General features: G+C 49.9%; 1 protein-coding gene across 1 annotated transcript; it reads left to right on the top strand.

Moving 5' to 3' along the window:
* Positions 1-18,317: 18,317 nt before the first annotated feature.
* FOXB1 (forkhead box B1) lies at positions 18,318-19,295 on the top strand. The gene has a single exon (XM_028141273.2). It carries the CDS (start codon positions 18,318-18,320, stop codon positions 19,293-19,295), a length of 978 nt encoding a protein of 325 aa, XP_027997074.2.
* Positions 19,296-20,113: the final 818 nt, after the last annotated feature.

Genomic DNA, 20,113 nt, shown 5'->3' with positions numbered 1-20,113 from the left:
ATATCTGTGTGCATATAAAGTCTGATATTTTAAAAATGAGAACCTATAAAAAAATAAAGCACTGATATTCTCCCTGTTAGTCCAAGAATGTTGAAAATGAGAGATTTTCAGTTTGTCTTAAACTTAGAGATGTTGTGACATTTTAAAATGGAAAAATACAAAACCTTTACATTAACTTCCTAGAAAAGGGGATATTCTACTCAGTAAATAATATTTTTCACAATAAACTTTATTCTTAGTCAGACTTCTGTTTTGCCCATGAACCTTCCCATTCTAAAAAACTATATATAGGATGCAAAATACATTTACAAACCATTTCAGGCAGAGGAGGACTGTGGTCCCTGTGCAATGAAAAACACATGAGAGCTATCCCATGATCATCCCAGTTTACTGCCTAAAGGTAGTTTCTAGGCCACAGGACAAGGAGAACTAATCTAACCAAAGTCCTGTAGTAATCACTGGCTAAGGTAACACACACTGGAGTTTGGGAAAAAGTAGGTGTCTAGACTTTGCAGACTAGATCACAGAGATCTGCTGAGTTCTTGGGGTCTAGCTGAGTACAGGTCTATCCATGAGGCCAGGAAAAAACAAACAAACAAACAAACAAAAACACTGAAAAGCAGTAAGTAGAACAATTACTGGGGCTCACACAGAATTAGGAGTAAAATGAAGAGACCTTGTAAAGCATAGAGCATCAGAAGAGTTCTCCAAAGGGTCATACCTGAGAAGTAGGACTAAACTAGCCCTGGAGTAAAGGCTGCTCTAAACCTGCCACAATAAAGCTTAAAATCAAGACTCAGAAGGACCCAATTGATTCAAATAACATAATATTGTCCAACACTCTTTCAAATGCCTTCAGCACTCAACAACTTAAAGTTCACAATGACTGGCATTTATCAAAAATTATCTGGCATGCAAAAAAAAAAAAAAATGAACCATAATGAGGAGAAAAATCCTTCAATAAGAATACATCCAGGAAGGACAGCAATGATTAATTAGCACAGATGAGCCAAAGAAAAGACCCAAATGAAACTTCTAGACAAGAAAAACATATCAGAAATGAAAATGTACTGGATAGAAATAACAATAGATTTTACACTGTAGAAGAAACAATTAGGAATTGAAGACATAGGAAAAATCATATGAAGTCACTTGCCCAAGTTTACTCTGTTGGTAAGTAGCAGAGCTGGGAGTTTAAATCAGATCAATGAAACCAAACAGCTGGTTCTTAAAAAATATCAATAAAATTGATAAACCTCTAACCAGACTGATTAAGAGGGGGAAAAAACAAGAGAAGACTAAAATACTAATAAGGAAATATAACCAACTTGAACAACAAATTAATTAATTTGGATGGAGTTACTTCATTTTTTAAAAAATTATTTCCCTCCCCATTGACCTCTCCCTGGCCAACCCACCCCCAGCACATGCCCTCACCACCTTCCCGCTCCCAGTGTCTGTGTCCATTGGTTATGTTTATATGCACGCATACAAGTCCTTTGGTTGATCTCTTACCCCTCCTCCTCCACTGCCTTCCCTCTGAAGTTTAACGGTCTGTTCAATGCTTCTGTCTCTGGATCTATTTTTGTTCATCAGTTTATGTTGTTCATTATATTCCACAAATGAGTGAGATCATGTGATATTTATCTTTCTTTGACTGGCTTATTTCGCTTAGCATAATGCTCTCCATATCCATCCATGCTGTTGCTAATGGTAAGAGTTCTTTCTTTTTTACAGCAGCGTAGTATTACATTGTGTAGATGTACCATAAGTTTTCTAATCCACTCATCTGCTGATGGGTACTTAGGCTGTTTCCAAATCTTAGCTATTATAAATTGTGCTGCTATAAACATAGGGGTGCATATGTCCTTTCTGACTGGTGTTTTTGATTTCTTGGGATATAGTCCTAGAAGTGGGATTACTGGGTCAAATGGGAGTTTCATTTTTAATTTTTTGAGGAAACTAGGATGGAATTACTTTAGACAGGAAGATACAGATAACCTGAATAGCATGATATCTATTTTAAAATTTGAAGTTTAAGTAACAACTTTCCCGCTAAGAAAACTTCAGGCCCAGATGGCTTCACTGGTGAGTTCTACTAAAAATGAATGCTTTTCTCCATCAACAGCCAGCTTCCTAGCACACCACTGAATAGGGGTACAGTGGCCACGAGCTCTAGTGGGAAGAACCTGCTAAAGCTTTAGCTCAGTTACCAATTGCGTGAGCTTAGGCAAATCACATCATCTCTCTGGGTCGCAGTATTTTCAACCATGAATAGAAACACTTCAATTTCAACTATAAAATGAAGTCAAATATCAAATTTTGGAAGCAGAGAGCCTCAAGCTCCCAACCTACTGTCTGTGGAACCTTGGAGTTTCTCCAGCTCTCTCCCAATCTTTATTTCCTTATCTCTAAAACAAGGGTGATAGCAGAGCCTACCCCAAAAGCTTTATTTATTGGAGTCATAGCTATAGATATTTATGATAGTATTGGAAACTAAAACTGAGAAAAAATTAAATATTTATTTATTCATTAAAATAATAAATCCATTGCATGTCAACATGAATAACTGATTTATATGAAAAACTATATTCTCTAGAACAAAATTTATTAGAAGAGTACCAGTGTTTTATTTACATTTTTGCAAATCTGTTTAATGTCTAGCTTAATAGAAGACAACTGGATTCTCATTGCTGTTTCTGTATTCAATATGTGTTGTGTTTTCTTTTTCTTTTTTTTTTTTGATATTTTTTCCATGGATTTTTAGAGAGAGTGGAAGGAAGAGGGAAAGACAGAGAGAAACATCAATGTGAGAGGAACACATCGATTGGTTACCTCCTGCACGAGCCAGGAAAGCCTGCAACCAAGGAACTGGCCCTTGACCAGAATTGAACCCAGGACTCTTTGGTCCTCAGGCCGATGCTCTATCCAGGGAGCCAAACCAGCTAGGGCAAGTATTCAATGTGTTTAAAAAAGTCACAAATCATGTGATTATTATGAAGGTCATTTGAATCTCATGGAACCCATGTAAGGTTCTCAGATAACTCCAGAGCCCCAGAACTATACTTTCAGAACTGCTGGCCTAACAGAGAGCACTCAATGGCTGGTAGCCATTTTTATTCACAGATTCCATCCCCAATGGGTTGTTTTTGAGGGTCAAATGAGAGAATAGAGTTTTTTGTTTTGTTTTGCTTTGTTTTTTACAGAGAGGAGGGGAGAGGAATAGAGAGTTAGAAACATCAATGAGACAGAAACATCAATTAGCTGCCTCCTGCACACCCCCTACTGGGGATGTGCCTGCAACCAAGGTACATGCCCTTGACCAGAATCGAACCTGGGACCTTTCAGTCCACAGGCTGACGCTCTATCCACTGAGCCAAACTGGTTAGGGTGAGTTTTGTTTTTTTAAGACAAAATCACAAACAGCTTCCAATATAGAAGAACTCCACTCAGATTTTGGTGACTATTCTTGGGTATGTATTTTCTTTCACCAATTGATATTCAAACTCCTGAAATAAATGTATCAGAGCCCTGCTTTGCTATTTAATGGCCTAGGCCAGAATAGTCCTCAGAAATGCTGTGGAGGAAGAAAAGGAAGGAGGGAGAAAGAGAATGAAAGGAAGGAGGGAGGAAGAGAGAGAGGAAGGAAGAAAAGCAGGGAGGGAGGAAGGAGGGAGGGAGGGATAGAGGGAGGGAAGGAGGGAGGGAAGGAGGGAGGGAAGGAGGGAGGGGAGACTGGCTGCTTGACTTCTAAGATTTTTAAGAGCTTAGGGATATGATGATGGAGGTATTACTTTAGCTCCTCATCCTAAAACTGGCAGAATCTAGAAACCTTGGTAAGTATCCCCAAAAGTGTGCAATCACCAAACCAATATATAGTGCCCACTAGGAAAGAAAATTCCTTGGGACCCAATGCCCAAGAGCTACCCTGTAGAGGGCCACAATTCGCCCTTCATGAGTTCCTGGTCAATTTGAGTTGCTCCTCCTGGTGAAGAGATACAGAAGGGATAGGCAAAATTTTCAGCATGAAAGGGGCTCTGGGGCTCTTGAATATGACCCTTTCAGAACTTAGCTCAAACAAGTTCAAGGGAAAAGAAAAAGTATTGGTTCACATAAGTCTGTGACTCACTAGAAAAGAGGCTTCCATTTCTTTCTTCATCTCCTCCTCCTTCTCCTTTTCTCTTTTCCCCCTCTCTTTCCCTCTTCTTCTCCCTCCCTCTCTCTCTCCTTCCATTCCATAAATTCTGCTTTTGCTTTTATCTCAGAAGCTCCTAGAGATAGTTCTTAAGGGCAAGAAGTCTCAAAAGAAAGCTCTTTCCTAACAGCTCAAACCAAGTTCTAGTTTGCATCGTATTTGCCTGGCTTGTGTTTCTCTATCCATGGCTACAATTGGACAACAGTACTAATTTGATTGAATGTTAGTGATCCAAAATTATTTCTAACTGCCTTAAACTCACTTTTTTTTTTAAAATCTTCATTGGGCATTATATTACAATGCAAAGACTGTCTACCTATTATGGACTACTATAAATCCATCCATCCAAGTTATCCACCCAAGGGAATTGATATGTCTGCAGCACTACTCTGCACAGACATGATTATCGGAGTTTATTAGGGAGGTGTTGGCCTGGTCACCTCTGGTCTAGTAGGATAGAGGCCAAAAAACACACAAAAAACAAAACACAAAAACAAAACAAAACAAAACAAACAAAAACCCAAAAACATTGTGTATACAAGTCACACTCTACTTTGAAAGAAAGCCATTTTTCCTGTTTCATTAAAATTTATTGTGTTGGACGATCATAAGATGTTTACAAAAGTCTGGCCTCTGCAATTTATCAAAACCACAGGAAATAGAAATGCTCTCTTGAAAACTGCAGAATCACAGTGGCATTTAATGGCATCAGTTTGGGTTTGTTACATGTGGCTCATTTTGAAAATCATTTTACATTAAGTGAGTTTCACATTTTAAAGGTAGAATGAAAAGAGAGGGAGGAATAATATTTTAATAAGATAAATTTAAAACTCAGTTAATTAGGAGAAAATGTTTCTAATCCAACTCTGTAAATTTGGCCCCCCAATTTTTTTAAAGCAGATTAGCCAGTAAGCAATAAAGCATATCTACTTCCCATCCACACTGCTGCCAGCAGCTGCTCCAAGAATCTGGCAAAACTAGACCTTGTACAATAAGTCCACTTCTTGTATTCCTAGAGACATACAGCCTTTTTGAACTTGGATGGTGATTTTATAAAGTGCTGTTTTATTTACTCGCAATTAATCATGCTCAACTGTAAACAAAGTGTCTGTTTTAGTTCTGCTGACAATTATCCACTTGTCAACATCTCCCTCAAGTACCTTCAGCATCTGGCTCCCGCAGAAAACCTCTACATCAAAATGAATGTTTGTCTCAGTAACTTAGGAATTCATGGGTTTCTTCAGTCCATCAGCAGACAGGATTATATTCTAACAGATGTCACCGGGCACCTTGATGAAGATGTAGATAATCAGACGACAGAGGGTTCCTCGGGGTTTCCTTTCGTTCTTTGTGTTTGCTTTTGTAAAACAGAAGAAAATGATTACAACTTGGGAATCCTGGGGGTGGGGGCACAGGTCTGTTGACTTCAGATACTTTACAAACCGCCAGGCACGTGATGACAGCTCCAGAAGTTGCTGAGAAATCCGTCGCTCCATTAGTAACATTCCACTAGATCAGTGACTTTCAACCTTGTTCATCTCACAGCACACATAAACTAATTACTAAAATTCTCAATACTAGTAATTCTACACTAATTGCTATTATATCTTTTGCTGATCTGACAAAAATAGGTGTAATTTTGATTCATTCACACCAGATGGCTATTGTGTTGTCTTTTGTCATTTTTTTATTTGACAACCTAAGGAAACAGAGGTCAGTGGCCCTGACTAAATAGTCAGGTTTTGCATGTTTTTAAAATGGTTGCAGCACACCCGTGTGCCATGACACACGAGCTGAAAATCTCTACACTAGATCAATAGAACCAAACAGCGTGGCAGTCGGTGGTAATTTATGTAAGGAATGCATATGAGTTTTTGAGATTTCACTAGGGTTTGGAAGTGGCATGCCTTTGTCCACTGCCCAAACAACCCTTTAACTTTGGGACGCTTTTCTCTTTCACTTAAAATGTGTAGAGAACATAGGGGAAAGTCACTGCCAAGATCATTAACATTTTGCCGACAACAGACTGTTTTCAAGGCAAAACAAATGCTACATTTGGTGGTTTGCTGAGGGAGGATTAATAGTGTGGTCTGTGGAGAAGGGAGTTCCTCCACCCTCCCAAACACGTGCTATATCTATTCTGTTTGTTTGTTTTTTCATCCATAAGAGAGCAGGGAAACCATATATGGTGGGGGGGAGGGGAGGTAGCTGGGGGCTCTGACAAACCATCCTCTAGGAGAATGTGTGGGTTATTTACTAGATTTTACATCCCTGATGTTGATTTACACCCACTTCAAAACAAAAAAAAAAAACCTCAAATCACTTGGCCTCACTCCCTGGAAGTTGAATTCCTGGGTGAGTAGTGGCAAGCTCAGAGGATGTAGATCACCAAGAGATGCCAGACATCCAAAACCGCCGGGGCTGAGTCCAGGTCAATGGAAAGTGGTCCAGAGCTGTCGTCAATCTCCTCATGGAGGGAAACTGAGGACCGGAACAGCAGGACCTGCTCAGCGAGGGCCCCCAGGTGACTACAGAACCAGCTAAGGTGGATGAGGGGAGTGGGGGGTTAGCATTAGTAAAGGGGACTGTTTCTCTCCTTTCTGACAAAAGCTGATCAATCTAACTGCACATAATTGATTTTAATGAGTGGGGGAGTTTCCTTCGCAGTAACGATTGCCCCGGGTCATCAGCTTACTCAAGCGCGGACTCTCACTCAGGTCTCTGTCTCTCCCCGCCTGCCAGTTGGTCGAGCGCTGTGCCGCCTGGCTTTGGGGCTCTAAAAAAGAGCAGAGAGGTCTGAGAACCCAGATCCTGGCCGAACCACCGTCCCATTTCACCTGGTAATTTATGCACAATTAATTGAGATATCTTTTATACTTGATGTGTTGCAAAATTAATGCCTAATTTATGTAATTAGTCAATTAACTCTAATTCCAGCATATGTTCCCAATGCCCAGAAGGTGTTCTGTTTCCCAGGTACTTATTTTGGTGTCACGAAAAGCAACTAATTAATTTTGCATGCATATTAATTTGGGATCGCTTTAGCAGTTCCCTTTGTGCAAGTAATTTTAATATTTGTCTTTCTAACCTTTCGGGATAGGGTGGGGGAGGTGCAGGTGGTCGTGAGCCGCGCGTTCACAAACCTGGATGATGCCTGAGGGGGGGTGGCTCTGGTCTAGGACTGAGCGCTCCCGCAGAGTTCTCCAGTGGCCGGGGGCGTGGGTGCTGCGCTCAGCAGGCCGTTAGGGGGCGTTGCAGACCCTGACCCCCACCAAGTGCATTTTGCGCACGCCTTGGGGAGGGGTGGGGGGCGGGGGCGGGAATGAGCCTTAAGGTGTGGAGGCGAAGCGCGTTAAGCGCGCAGAAGGTAACCCCAGGGACAGACAAATCGCTCCACGCCCAGTAAATCGCATTGGCGAGAAAGAGTGAGAGGTTTTTATTTTTTGGAGTCCTGAAAGTCGACTCATTGCCAGGCCAGTCCCAGGAGGCAAAAAGCGAAAGGGTTGAGCTGCGGCCGCAGCCCCCTCCCTCACCCTCCCCCGCGACATTCCTGCGCTCCCGGCGTGCGGGGAGCTGGAGCGCGGGGCTCCGGAAGCTGCGGGTTGGAGGGAGCGGAGGACGCGCCTTCCGTCTCCGGCGGTGCAAGCCGCCTCTGTGCCACTCAGGCCGGGAGCGAAGACCGAGCGGGCGAAAGTTTACTTTCCAACTTATTGGGTGGCACATTAAAACTTTCATCCTTTTTGGACAGATTAATGAGCAATTTAATTAATAAAATCAGAGAGTAGTGTAAGTGCTATGATAATGAAGTTAAATGAGTGCACAGTAAAATATTCACTAATCCAGCGCATTGCCAAATACCCCCTTAATTCTGCTTAACTCTAACAGGGTTTTGAGCACCGTAATGAGATTCCTCTGTCTGCTAATTAATTGACACGCTCCTGAATATTCATATGAGCTAGCACCGATACGTTCCTAATTGCACCGTGGAATAGATCTCAGAGGAAAGTAAATCGCCATAGACTTCATTAAAATAATGTATTCCAGAGCCAGGACGGGGAAGAGGAGACATTCGCCTTCCAGCGCGCTGAGAGAGGGGCACCTGGCTGGTTGGAAGGGAGAGAGATCAAACCTCGGCGCCGGGCCTGAAGCACGCGGCGTGGGACTTGGAGGGAGGGCGTTCGGCTTCTGGAAACAGCAGCTCCGCTGGGTCCAAACCCCGCGGCGCGGGAGGCCGTTTCTGCCCAGAGCCTCCGTGTTTCTGCCGCCCTCCTCGCGGCGGCCCTCCCGGCGGAGGTGGCTGTCGGGTCCAAGTGTAGGACCCCGGCGTCCTCGCCCTCTCCTCCCGCCCCGCGGCCCCCCCCCCAGGCTGGGCCGCAATGCTGTCTACGGATGCGCGCGGGCTGACGTCGTCGGCGGAGAAACTCCCTCGGTAACTTTTCCCAGAGGTTGTCAAAGCCACCGCAGCCCCAACTGTCCCAACCCAAGCTGCGATCGGAGGGAAGTCGCTGGCGCTCGCTCTCTTTGGGGGAAGGCGATCGTTAGCTGGGGGAGGGGGGGGCACCCGGACCCTGTGGGTGCTCTCCCGTGTCTCCCCGCTCCCACTGCCCTCAAACCCCGCTTCTAAGTCCCCGGCGCCTTCTGCCTTTCCTGGCTTGGCCAGCGCGGGGGGCTGGTCCAGCCACGCTTTCCGGGGCGACTGGGAGGGACGATCCGCCTGCGCACCCTACACCTGGGCTCCGCGGCAGCGCCTTCTTCGCCAGATCCACGCACGTCAAATAAACTCGTTCTTTGGGAAGACGAGGTTCCCTCTCCACCCCCCGACCCCCCTTCCTTCTTTTGGAGAAAAAAACAAAATCACCACAGGTTAGAAACTAAAAAGAGTTTATTTGAAGACATACAAATGCATATTTATTATACACATGTAGGCATTAACAATGTAAATGACACCGCCAGCAGTTGCTGGTTGTTTATTCATTAGATCTTTAGAAAATCTACATTGCCTGCAGACAGCGCGAGGATAATGTGAGATACACAAGCAGTTTACACAGCCGGCTCCGGCGGGCGCGGCGCGGCTGGTTCATCAACAGGTCTCGCACCCGGCGCCGAGCAGAGCCCGCGCTGCTCCCAGTGACCACGGGTCCCCGCCACCGAGGAGGCCCGCGGCTCCTCTGTCTTACCGGAAAGGGGAAAAAGACGTGAAACCGGGAAGATGGGACTCTCTGGGTGTGTTTAATCCATTCTACCCTCTTTGTGTGCAGATGTCCTTTTCCATGCGAGAAAAGTAGGTGAAAAGAGGATGAAATGGACGGAACGCAAAAAGATCAATAGTCTCCCCAGCTCCGGGCTTTCGGGGCGCCAGTTAAAGACGAGGAATCCTAACTGCTGGGGGTGCGGGAGGGACGACGTGAAAGGGGAGAGGTTTTCCTTCCTGCGGTTGCAGCGGCGGGAAGACCGGGCAGCCGACCTTAGCTGGGGAAGCCACCAACTCCCCCAGTCAAACCGCCATGGCCACCCCAAGCAAAGGCCACCACTCCCAAGAAAATCGCCGGCTGGGCCTTCCTTTTCGGAATTCCTACCGGCTCCGTGGTTCTGGATTTACCCGAAAGATAGAGAGGAGGAGAGACCGTAAGGGGAAAACGGCAACGCAGAGTTAACATTTCTTTTAAACATATAGTTTGTACATATATCTTTCCCAGTCTTACCTAATAAAATATTAAATAAAGTAAGTGAGGGGGGGGAGTGAGGGGTTGCTTACTAGGGTCGCAGGTGTTGGGGCAGGGAAGGGGGACGGTGAGTGATGTCAACCACAGTGAGTGCCACCGTCTCCTAAAACTGCACGGGCGCTAGGAATGGCCAAGTGAGGAAGGATTTGGTCCCACACGCAGAGCCCGGCCTTATGGCGGGCTCCCACTGCGCCGCTGAGGTGTGCGGGTGATGGGGTGGAGATGTTTTAGTTTTCTGTTTCCCTCCCTCCCTCCTTCCTTCCTTCCTTCCTTCCTTCCTTCCTTCCTTCCTTCCTTCCTTCCTTCCTTCCTTCCTTCCTTCCTTCCTTCCTTCCTTCCTTCTTACTGGGCAGGCAGGGCCGATCAGGACATTCTGCACTGCTGGGAGGGCTGCTAAGTTTGTTCGCAAAAGGACCTACAATGTGATGTTCGTACATCAGACATGGAAGCAAGAATCTGAGAAAGAAGGGATGAGGGTAGAGAGGGAGAGAAAAGAGGGAAGAAGAGGGAAGTAGAGGAACGCGGAAGGCGGTGGATCTATTTCTGGGGCGTTGGGAGGCCCTGGGGCAACCTGGTTCCCCCCTAAAGCTTGTCCGTGGACAGTGACCCACCAAGAGTGAGCACACTGAGCGCCCAAGGCAGGGGTGGTGCTGAGAACGTGGGCGCGCGGCGGGGGGCTGGCACTCCGCGTGGGGTCGGCACCCGGCTTGGGGACCCACGAGGCGAAGCCCTGGTCACAGGTGAGACCCGCCTGAGCGGAAAGACCTCGCTTCCCGGGGGAGGGAGCCGGGGGCCGAGCCGCCAGCCCCGCCAGGCCCCGCCTCCCAGCCATTCTTAGCTGGGGGGAGGCCAGCGAGGATCAGCCGCTTTCTTTCTTTTCTTTCCTTCTTTTTCAAACCCGCTTTGTGGGTGGCAGCTCAGCGGGGGGCGCATGGAGACAAAAAACAAAAAGCAGAGAGAGAGAGAGAGAGAGAGAGAGAGAGAGAGAGAGAGAGAGAGAGAGAGAGAGAGAGAATCAAATAGTTTTTAACCTTCCCAGGAACACAGCGAATTAGGCTGTTGTGGTCTTCAGCGAAACCTGCTTCTGCCATTAAGAAAACACATAGTGTACCCGTCCGCCGGGTAAGCTCTCCTCCTTGTCAGCCTGAACAAACAAAGCAGAGGCTCCAGGTTTCAAGGCTGGAGACCTACAGGTTATTTGGCTTCGACACAAATTAAGCCGGCAGAATGCACCAACAAATACTATGGATGCACACTATTCTTCATTTCAGATATCTGCAGTTCAAACCCCGCCCCCCAATCGATTTTATTCAAGCTTACGAGCAAAGAACATTTAGACCTACCATGCAGGATTTACCTTAATATTCTATTGCAATCATCATTATTTTTTTTTTTCTGGATAAGACATTCAAAGGAGGTGAAAACATTTTCCCCATTTACTGGAAGCCTTCAAGCACTTGATAAAGCTAAAATTCACCTTCCTGTTTCTGCTTTCCCCAAATCCCTCCAAAACCACATTTTAAGAGTGGGTGCCTGATTCCCCCACCCCCAAGATCTGAGCAAACAAGTAATTCCTGACAAAGAAAATTAATATGAAAAGTACAGGGTGATTTTTCTCCCCCTTCCCCCCCCCCTAAAAAAAAAGAGACCCCCTTGCTCCACCCCGCTATTAAACAAAACACAATACCTTTTTCTGGGTGGTACTGCACAGAAGTTGATTCAGTTTTGACAATGTTGTTTAGCTATCATTTGCTATTTTGAATGAATGGGAGCAATCCCCCCTTTTACAACATTTGTTTCCTATTATGGAGAGGTGCAGCCGCTGAGGGCAGACATGTGAAAGTGGCTGTTTGATTCTCTTTTTCATCCCCTGACCCTGCTTTTGTCCCTCCTCACCCTGGGAATGTCACGCCTCGCTACTTCACTTTGAGATGCTCAAGAAAGTGGCTTTGTTATTCCCTTTTAGACATACACGAAATTGTTCTCATTCCCCCCGCTGTAAAAGATACTTCACATCGGGACTCGGTTCACAAGTGCAATGCAATTTGGCTTAGTCCAACCTTTGTTCTGCTTGTACAAATGAGCGAACAGTGCACACATTATACAGTTGATCTACTGCTGTCTTAACCCCAGAGTTAGGGGCTGGGAGAAAAGCAAGTTAATCCCTTCAATACCAAGGTGGCTTTAGCAATATTTCCTCCAATAATAATAATAGATTTGAATTGCTGCTTCTATTTCACAAAGTGCAGAGCGAAACTTATGGGGAGGGGGAGGGGGTTTAAGCAACAACAAAAATCCTTCCACCAACCTTTTGCAAATAACTTTTCAAATACATTTGTAGGTTTGCTAATGCTCCATTTAAAGCCATGCAATTGTCTGTGCAAAGGAGGGATAGGATTTGGAAACTAAGGCTTTAAAGCCTTGAAATCTCAGAGCAAACCACAGCAAGCAGAGACCAAATGGTATTTAGCAAACTGATTCTAAAGAGGGGGCATTATGGTGAGCGGGGCAAGAATTGTTTTCACAGGCAATGGAATTGCCTGCTCACTGTGGGTGGGGGTTTGCACTTCTTGGGGATGGAGGTCTATTGAGACCTGGCACTTAACACTGGCTACTGTTTGTTTTGTGCTTGATGTGGAGGGAAAACTGAGTCTTCCCTACTTTCCAAATTGTAGGGGCTGCTTCGGAAATACTTCTAAAAGGTGTGGGACATTGCTGCTCCCTCTCTCCCAACCTCAAGGAAAATACAGATTTTTAACTGCAGGTGCCACAGTCAGAGGCCTTACCAGGCGACAGGGGTTAAGGGGGGGTAGGAGGAGCACCTCTGAATCTGACCGACCCCCACCCCCACCACTTCCAGTATGGATGGGAGTGAAGAGGGGGCTGGGGTAGAGATTCTTGCCTTTCTTAGAACCCAGCAAGATTGACTGGGGAGGGTGAATGAGGAATACAGGCAATATACTCATCAAAAGTTTCTCTTCAACCCTCCTGTTAGGTGTTAAGGTCCAATCCTCCTGTAACCCAGTCACCAAACATGGCTCCCAAGTCCCCAGGCAGGCAGTCTGTTTCACTAGTTGGGAAAACAACTGTGCTCCTTTCCAAGAGTCCTGGTGTGTGTGTGTGGGGTGGGGGGGGGGGGCTGTTGGGGGCGCGGGCGAAGAGGTGGGAGGGAGGAGGGAGGTGGGAACAGAGTCCTTTCACCCACAGTTGGCTCTGGCCGCCAGAGCGCAAAGTGCGGCCCCTCCCCGGCCTCTCTTCCCGGGGCAGTTTGATTTCCCGCCAGAGTCGGTGGAAGGGGCCAGCGGCGGGGCTTCAACCTCGCGGGCCCGGCCGCGGTGGGGGGATCTTGGCCTATAGGTTTTCCCTGATGCGGTGCCCAACTGGGTGCGGGTCTCGGAGGCCCAGGAATCCGAAAGACCGTTGGGTCCGGTGGCCCCCCGAAACGGAGCAGGTCCCCTCTGGTCCCCAGATCCAGGGCGTTAGAGCCAAGCTGAGCCGTGCCCGGTGCTGGTGGCCGAGGTGCGCAGATTCCCGGGACAAACAGCCCCCAGAATACTCGGAACGGCCATTTTAAAAAACCGATCGCTTGACAGGTTGAGGGAGTTTGTGTTAGTGCCACATACCCGGGGAAGGAACGAAATCCTTTTGAAAGGAAAGCTAAGTCGTTTCACGCCACCCAAATGCAGATTTGGCCAAGAATGACGGCTGGGACAAAGCGGCGCGGGGCCTTAGCGCGGATTCCCAGCGAGAGGGGAGAACTCGGGCGAAGGTGGGAGGCGGCCTGGAAAGGTGGGGCGGGCTGGAGGAGACCCTAAAAACCTGACATCGATGCTGCGCCAGCCTCGACCGTCTCCCTCCCTCACCCTCCTCGCACATTGCACAGTCCATTTGGTAGAGAAGATGGAAAAAGTGGAGGGGAGGTCGGGGGGAGTGATGCGAAGAAAGTGAGGAACAAGGGTGCAGTAGGGAAGGGGACTCAGACTGGGGGTGGGGAGGCGCTTCAGCAGCGGGAGGGAAGGACTTGGGGGAGAAAGGAGGAGGAGAAGCGGGGAAAGGAGGGCTGAGCCCAAGCGCTCCCGGCCGCACGGAGTTCGCTTCCCAAGTGGGGAAGGCGGGGATTGCTTTTGGCGCCTAGGAAACCTTCGGAAGCTGCTGGCTACCTTCCCTCCACCCCGGGCCGCCGGTGTTTGGTAAATATTAACAAACCAGGGCGCGTTCCTTTCTGGAGTGTGGATGGAGGGGCCAGCCGGCTCGGGAAGGAAGGTTTCCTCTCCTAGAGCTCCCGCCCCCGGACGCCAGCCCCGCCGTTCACGCGCGCACACACACCTGCTTGACAACAGAAGGAATCAAAATCAATATTGTATTTGTCACCTCTCTGTCTCCTTTTTACTCCCTCGGCAGCCCGGGTGCCACTGAAGCGAATTGTGGATTTATGGAGGGAAATTAGCATAAATTATTACGAAATCTGTAGCCGTGTGTGGTCCAGCTTGTGGGAAAAGAGGCTATTGTAAACTCTCCAAGCAGAAAGGTGGTCGGCGGTGGGCACAGCGGAGGCGATGAATGGCTATTGCGCAAGAGAGATTTCCATTTGGTTTGCACATGGGTATAATTGACTTATGTGTATTTTATACAGTTTTCCCAACAACTCCCTAAGCCTCCGGGTCGGTGCCCCCTCCCCAAAGCTTCTGTTTGTTTTGGGTTCTGTACAATAGACTTTGATGCACTTTTCAAGATTTCTTAAAGTGCCCCTTCCCCCCTCTTCTTCAGAACAGCAGTCTTAAAAGGCCGTAAATAGCATGCAAGCCCTCCCCCCTCCCCCTGGGCTTGGCAGGTCTTCAGTAGGAACCAAGACACAAGGTTGTAGCGAAAGGGCCAGTTTTAAATGTGCAGCTCACAACTCCTCAAACTCGTGCTGTTAGGTTCGATTTCCTTCATTAACGCTGGGCATAGGCAATGGGCGTCACCTCCCATCCCCACCCTGGCCAAACTTTGAAGATTCCTCAGGCACGAATTCCTACTTGTAACCTTGCATGTCCCAAACTTGGTGGTGACAACTTTCCTGGGGAGATAGACAAAGATTTATTCCAACTTGGCTTTTTTTTTTTTTTAACCCAAAGGTTTCCCCTCAGAATTTAGTTAATCTTCTATTTACTCCAAGCAATGATTTCGACAGCCATACAAAGGCCCTTTGCAAGGCAACAAAATGCCAATTGTTAAAACAAGAAAACATTTCTCTCCCCATCCCCCACCCTCAATGTGTGTGTGTGTGTGTGTGTGTGTGTGTGCGCGCGCGCCCACGCTTACAGACGGACACACACCCACCCACTGGTAGAGAAAATCTTCCTGGCTGTCACTGGGGAACAGAGACCTTTCACTCCTAGCGTTCCATATCCCAAATCCATTCACTCAATATTTTTCTGTATTCTACATATCAGTATCCACATATTTACTAAGAGGACTCGATCCTGGCACCACTCCTTCCCAGGAGCGCTCCTGCCTCGGCCGCAGGAGCACCTTCTGTTTTGTAACTCTGAGACCAGCTGCCTTTGGAGAAGGAGAACTGTGCACCAACGCCTTTCCGTCTGGGAAACACAAGTCCTCACCACTGCTCCTTGCCAGAGGCCCCTCAGGCTCTTGAGGTCCCTCCGGCTCTGGCGCTCCCCAGCTCCTCCCATCCTGGGACCCTCAAGCCCAACTGGGCCGTACCAAGTAACCCCCCAAAGGCCGCACCTCCTAAGGAGCTGAAGCGCACAGCTCTGCCAGGCTCGGCTGCCTCCAGCCAAAGCTCGGCGGAGGTCCCCCCACCCCGTCCTGCGGGTTCAGCAGCAGAGGGTTGATCTGCCCTTCAGGAGCCCTGCCCCCAGAGACAGGTCAGCATCCCTCCCGCCCACCTCCTCCTCCTGGTTATTTTTTTCCGAATTAAGAAGGTGACATTATTCTTTCCTTCAAGCACTTCTGTTAATATTGAAAAACGTGCGCTTGCATCTCAAGCGAGGCAGCCCAGACACGAGCGCCATTTCAATATTAATGAAATTGTTTAATCTCCTAAATTCATCGTGTTTAAGTTACGTTTTGGTGAGTTATTGACCAACTCTGAAACTGTGGTTAATGTAGGTGTGTTTGTATGTGCCTGTGTGTGTGTGTGTGTGTGTGTGTGTGCACAAGCTGGAAGATTATATATAATAACCCCCATATAATAGCTCCACTGATCATGCTAATGTCACTAAAAGTATCAAAACTCCACACCCAGAACTCTCCCACCACCACCTCCTCCTCCTCCTCAAAAGAAAAAGAAACATTCTCACATTTCCGGACTGAAGATGATTCAGTGTGGGCTGCAGGTATTGAGTTTTTAACAACACGGTAAAATAAATCTCCTTTAAAAACCATAAAGGTGGAAGAATATGCAGACACCAGTGGGAACTCCTAGAATCTACTCTTAGACTTCCTGCAAGCAAGTGGAGTCGACTCACTATTTCATAGCAATCTGATGATGATGGCGACAACAACGGCAGTAATAATAATAATAATAATAACAACAACAGCTCATTGAACCTCCCAAGATGAATCTGAACAGTAGGGAGCCTGTCACCCTGCACCAGACAGGGTGACCCAAGGCATACCCCACCCTCTCCTCTCTCAAAAGAAAGTTAAACTCTCTGGTCTTTGCAAGTCTAGAAAGTACTGCTGTTTCAGTAGGGCCTCAGGCGGCTCTTGCTGGCCTCTTTTAACCCTAAATAAGTTCTCTTTATGCAAAAATCGGGGGGGGGGGAGGGGAGGAGAAAGTTCCAGCTGTAAAATGCAAACTTCCAGGCAACACCCAACTACCAAAATTTCAAACCACCTGGGAGAAGCGAGAGACTGCAGTTCACCTGGTGACAACGTGTGTCGAACAAACGCGGACCCTCCTCGAGCCTTCATCCTGTGTCTAATGCAATTCCCGGAGGACTTTTAGAGTGAAGACCTAGCCTATTCGCCCAGATACACTATTTTAATCTAAAAAAAAAAATTCTTTTTGGTCAATACAGTTAGGTTCAAAACGGGCTCTTAGGGAGCTGCCCACTCTGTTTTTCTAAGTGTTCTTTAAACCCACCACTTAAAGCTACACACACACTGTGCAGAGCTAGGGCAGCAGCCTAGGAAGGTCAAATCAAACTTTGACCTGCCTCTTGGAGGATTTGGGGGCGGGGGGGGGCGCGTATTTTCATTATCATAACCCATGCAACCAGCCCCGGGTAATGCCAAGCGCAGGAAAAGGGTCAGCTTCGGGAGGAAGCCGTGCCTGAAGTTAGCTAACAATACAAACCCGATACAATGCGGAGGAAACAGAATACCCCAGCCAAGCAATTTCCATGTCAAACATCATCCGCGCGGCAGCTCGCTCTGTGATCCGGAGTGGTCGCCTGAATCCCGGCTCCGCTGCCGCCGCCGCCTCCTCATACCTTCACACGGAGCACCTTGGCCAGCGCGTCCCGCTCCCCGCCGGCGGTCCAGGCTCTCCCCGGTCTGGAGCTGGAAGTGGTTACCATTGGCCCAGGTGTCCATGTAAATAGGTGTGAAAGAAACCGGAGCTGGCCGGGCTCTCCCCCTCGAGCTCAATCCCCTCCCTCCGCAGCCCCCGCTCCCCCTCCTCTTCCTCCTCCTCCCAAGGCGATTGTCATATGATAGCTAAGAAGTGGCACATTAATGAAGCGCCGCTACAGGGGTCTTTTCTGCTCCTGTCACCGCTTAAAACTATCAGATGGTTTGAGGGAGGACATGGAGGCAGCCACCTAGCTCAGCGGAGCCGCGCAGCCCACAGCAGCGCCCTCCGGAGCCCCGAGGCTGCCGCTGCCACGGTCCTCGCCGAGACTCCGCGGCCAAGCTCCGCCGCCAGCGGAGCCAACAGCCGGAAGACCCGCGGACCGGGCGGCGCCGGGCGCTGCCAGGCTAAGCGGAGGAGCTCAGAGATTTGCGGAGCCGGACCGAGACGGGACTCTGCGCCCGGGCTTCGGGCTGGGAGGGACGCGGCGAGCGGCAGCGCCATCCCGGATGCGCACGCTCAACTTGGAGCAACTTTAAGGTGAGCTGCTCTTTTGGTTGCATCCCTGCCCCGGTCCCCGCTCCAGGTCCGGCTTATTTCGGTGCTACTCTTGCGCCGCTCGCGCGCCCCCCCCCCCCCCCCACCGCCCCAGGCTGCGCGCCACTCTGCAAGCAAAGTTGCTGGCTCAGGGAGCGCGGGCGCGGGCTGGTCCAGCGCCGCGCCGCCCCGACCCTCCACACCCGAAGCCTGTACTCGGCCTGGCTGACCTCGGGGTGTCTGGGCATCCATGCCCCCTCCCCTGATCTCTCCCCCTTCCCAGGTCTGAGCAGCCGCAGACCCGCGCGGACCCAGAGTTAAGAAGGGGGCGAACGGGAAGATGCCTCGTCCCGGCCGCAACACGTACAGCGACCAGAAACCGCCCTACTCGTACATCTCGCTGACCGCCATGGCCATCCAGAGCTCGCCCGAGAAGATGCTGCCACTGAGCGAGATCTACAAGTTCATCATGGACCGCTTCCCCTACTACCGGGAGAACACGCAGCGCTGGCAGAACAGCCTGCGCCACAACCTCTCCTTCAACGACTGCTTCATCAAGATCCCGCGGCGGCCGGACCAGCCGGGGAAGGGCAGCTTCTGGGCGCTGCACCCCAGCTGCGGGGACATGTTCGAGAACGGCAGCTTCCTGCGGCGCCGCAAGCGCTTCAAGGTGCTGAAGTCGGACCACCTGACGCCCAGCAAGCCCGCCGACGCGGCGCAGTACCTGCAGCAGCAGGCCAAGCTGCGCCTGAGCGCGCTGGCGGCCTCCGGCACGCACCTGCCGCAGATGCCCGCCGCCGCCTACAACCTGGGCGGCGTGGCGCAGCCCTCGGGCTTCAAGCACCCGTTCGCCATCGAGAACATCATCGCGCGCGAGTACAAGATGCCCGGGGGGCTGGCCTTCTCCGCCATGCAGCCCGTGCCCGCCGCCTACCCGCTCCCCAACCAGTTGACTACCATGGGCAGCTCGCTGGGCACCGGCTGGCCACACGTGTACGGTTCCGCGGGCATGATCGACTCGGCCACCCCCATCTCCATGGCCAGCGGCGAGTACAGCGCCTACGGCGTGCCGCTCAAGCCGCTGTGCCACGCGGCGGGCCAGACGCTGCCCGCCATCCCCGTGCCCATCAAGCCCACGCCGGCCGCGGTGCCCGCGCTGCCCGCGCTGCCCGCGCCCATCCCCACCTTGCTCTCGAACTCGCCCCCCTCGCTCAGCCCCACGTCCTCGCAAACAGCCACCAGCCAAAGCAGCCCCGCCACTCCCAGCGAGACGCTCACCAGCCCCGCCTCGGCCTTGCACTCGGTGGCGGTGCACTGACCCGCGGCGGCCGGCGCCCCCTCTTGTTCTCCTCTCCGCTAGCTCGCTCGCCTCCCCTGGCTCCTAGTCCTGCCCTCCCAGCTCCGGGACCGCCACCCTACCGTGTCAGTTCACTTTCAGCCAAACCATCTCTCCCGCACGAGAACTTTGTTTTGGACGCGGAGACAAAACACAAACTTGCAGATGGGCCTGGAGGCGCGTGGGAGTTGTCCTCGCCCTCACACGAGGGGAAGGCAGGGGCACCTGAGCCAAGCTGTCCCATCCTCTGGGCCCTGAACTCACCCCCTCCCCACCCCCCATCTAAGAGGCATGGGAAATCCTGCCTCCCGCCTTCACCGAGAGGAGCGCATCTTCCCTCCGCCCGCCCTGGCGGGGCTCGAGCCTCCGCACAGTTTGTTCCAAGACCAGAGAAACCGGCTCAGAGGTGTCCTCCAACACACCTATCTCCCTGAGGGCTGCCGCCTCCCATCCGAGGGCCGGATCTCTCTGTGCAAGTCTTGGAAATCCGCTACGAAGAGAGACCGCTAATCTTCCTACCCCGCTCGCCTCCGCCCATCCGGCCGGGGCTGGGCGGACCGCAGCTTCCCGGAGCAGCGGGCCTGCCTCGTTGGCTTCCGCAGAATTTTTTTGCGTTGGGTTTTGGGTCCTGCCGGAGGCTCTGGGCGTTGGGAGTTAGGGGGAGAGGCTGCCAAGCGGGGGAGGGGACGCTTGTCTTGGACACAAGCAAAACAAAACTAAATGTAACCTTGTATTGTTTACAAAGCGCCCGGTAAAATGTAAACAGTGAACTTGAATCTGCATTGCTCGGCGGGCGAGGG

The sequence above is a fragment of the Eptesicus fuscus genome, chromosome 5 (assembly GCF_027574615.1).
Source record: "Eptesicus fuscus isolate TK198812 chromosome 5, DD_ASM_mEF_20220401, whole genome shotgun sequence".
In the NCBI taxonomy this organism is placed as follows: domain Eukaryota; kingdom Metazoa; phylum Chordata; class Mammalia; order Chiroptera; family Vespertilionidae; genus Eptesicus; species Eptesicus fuscus.
The sequence above is the reverse complement of the archived record's forward strand: the minus strand, read 5'-3'. Positions and strand labels throughout refer to the sequence as shown.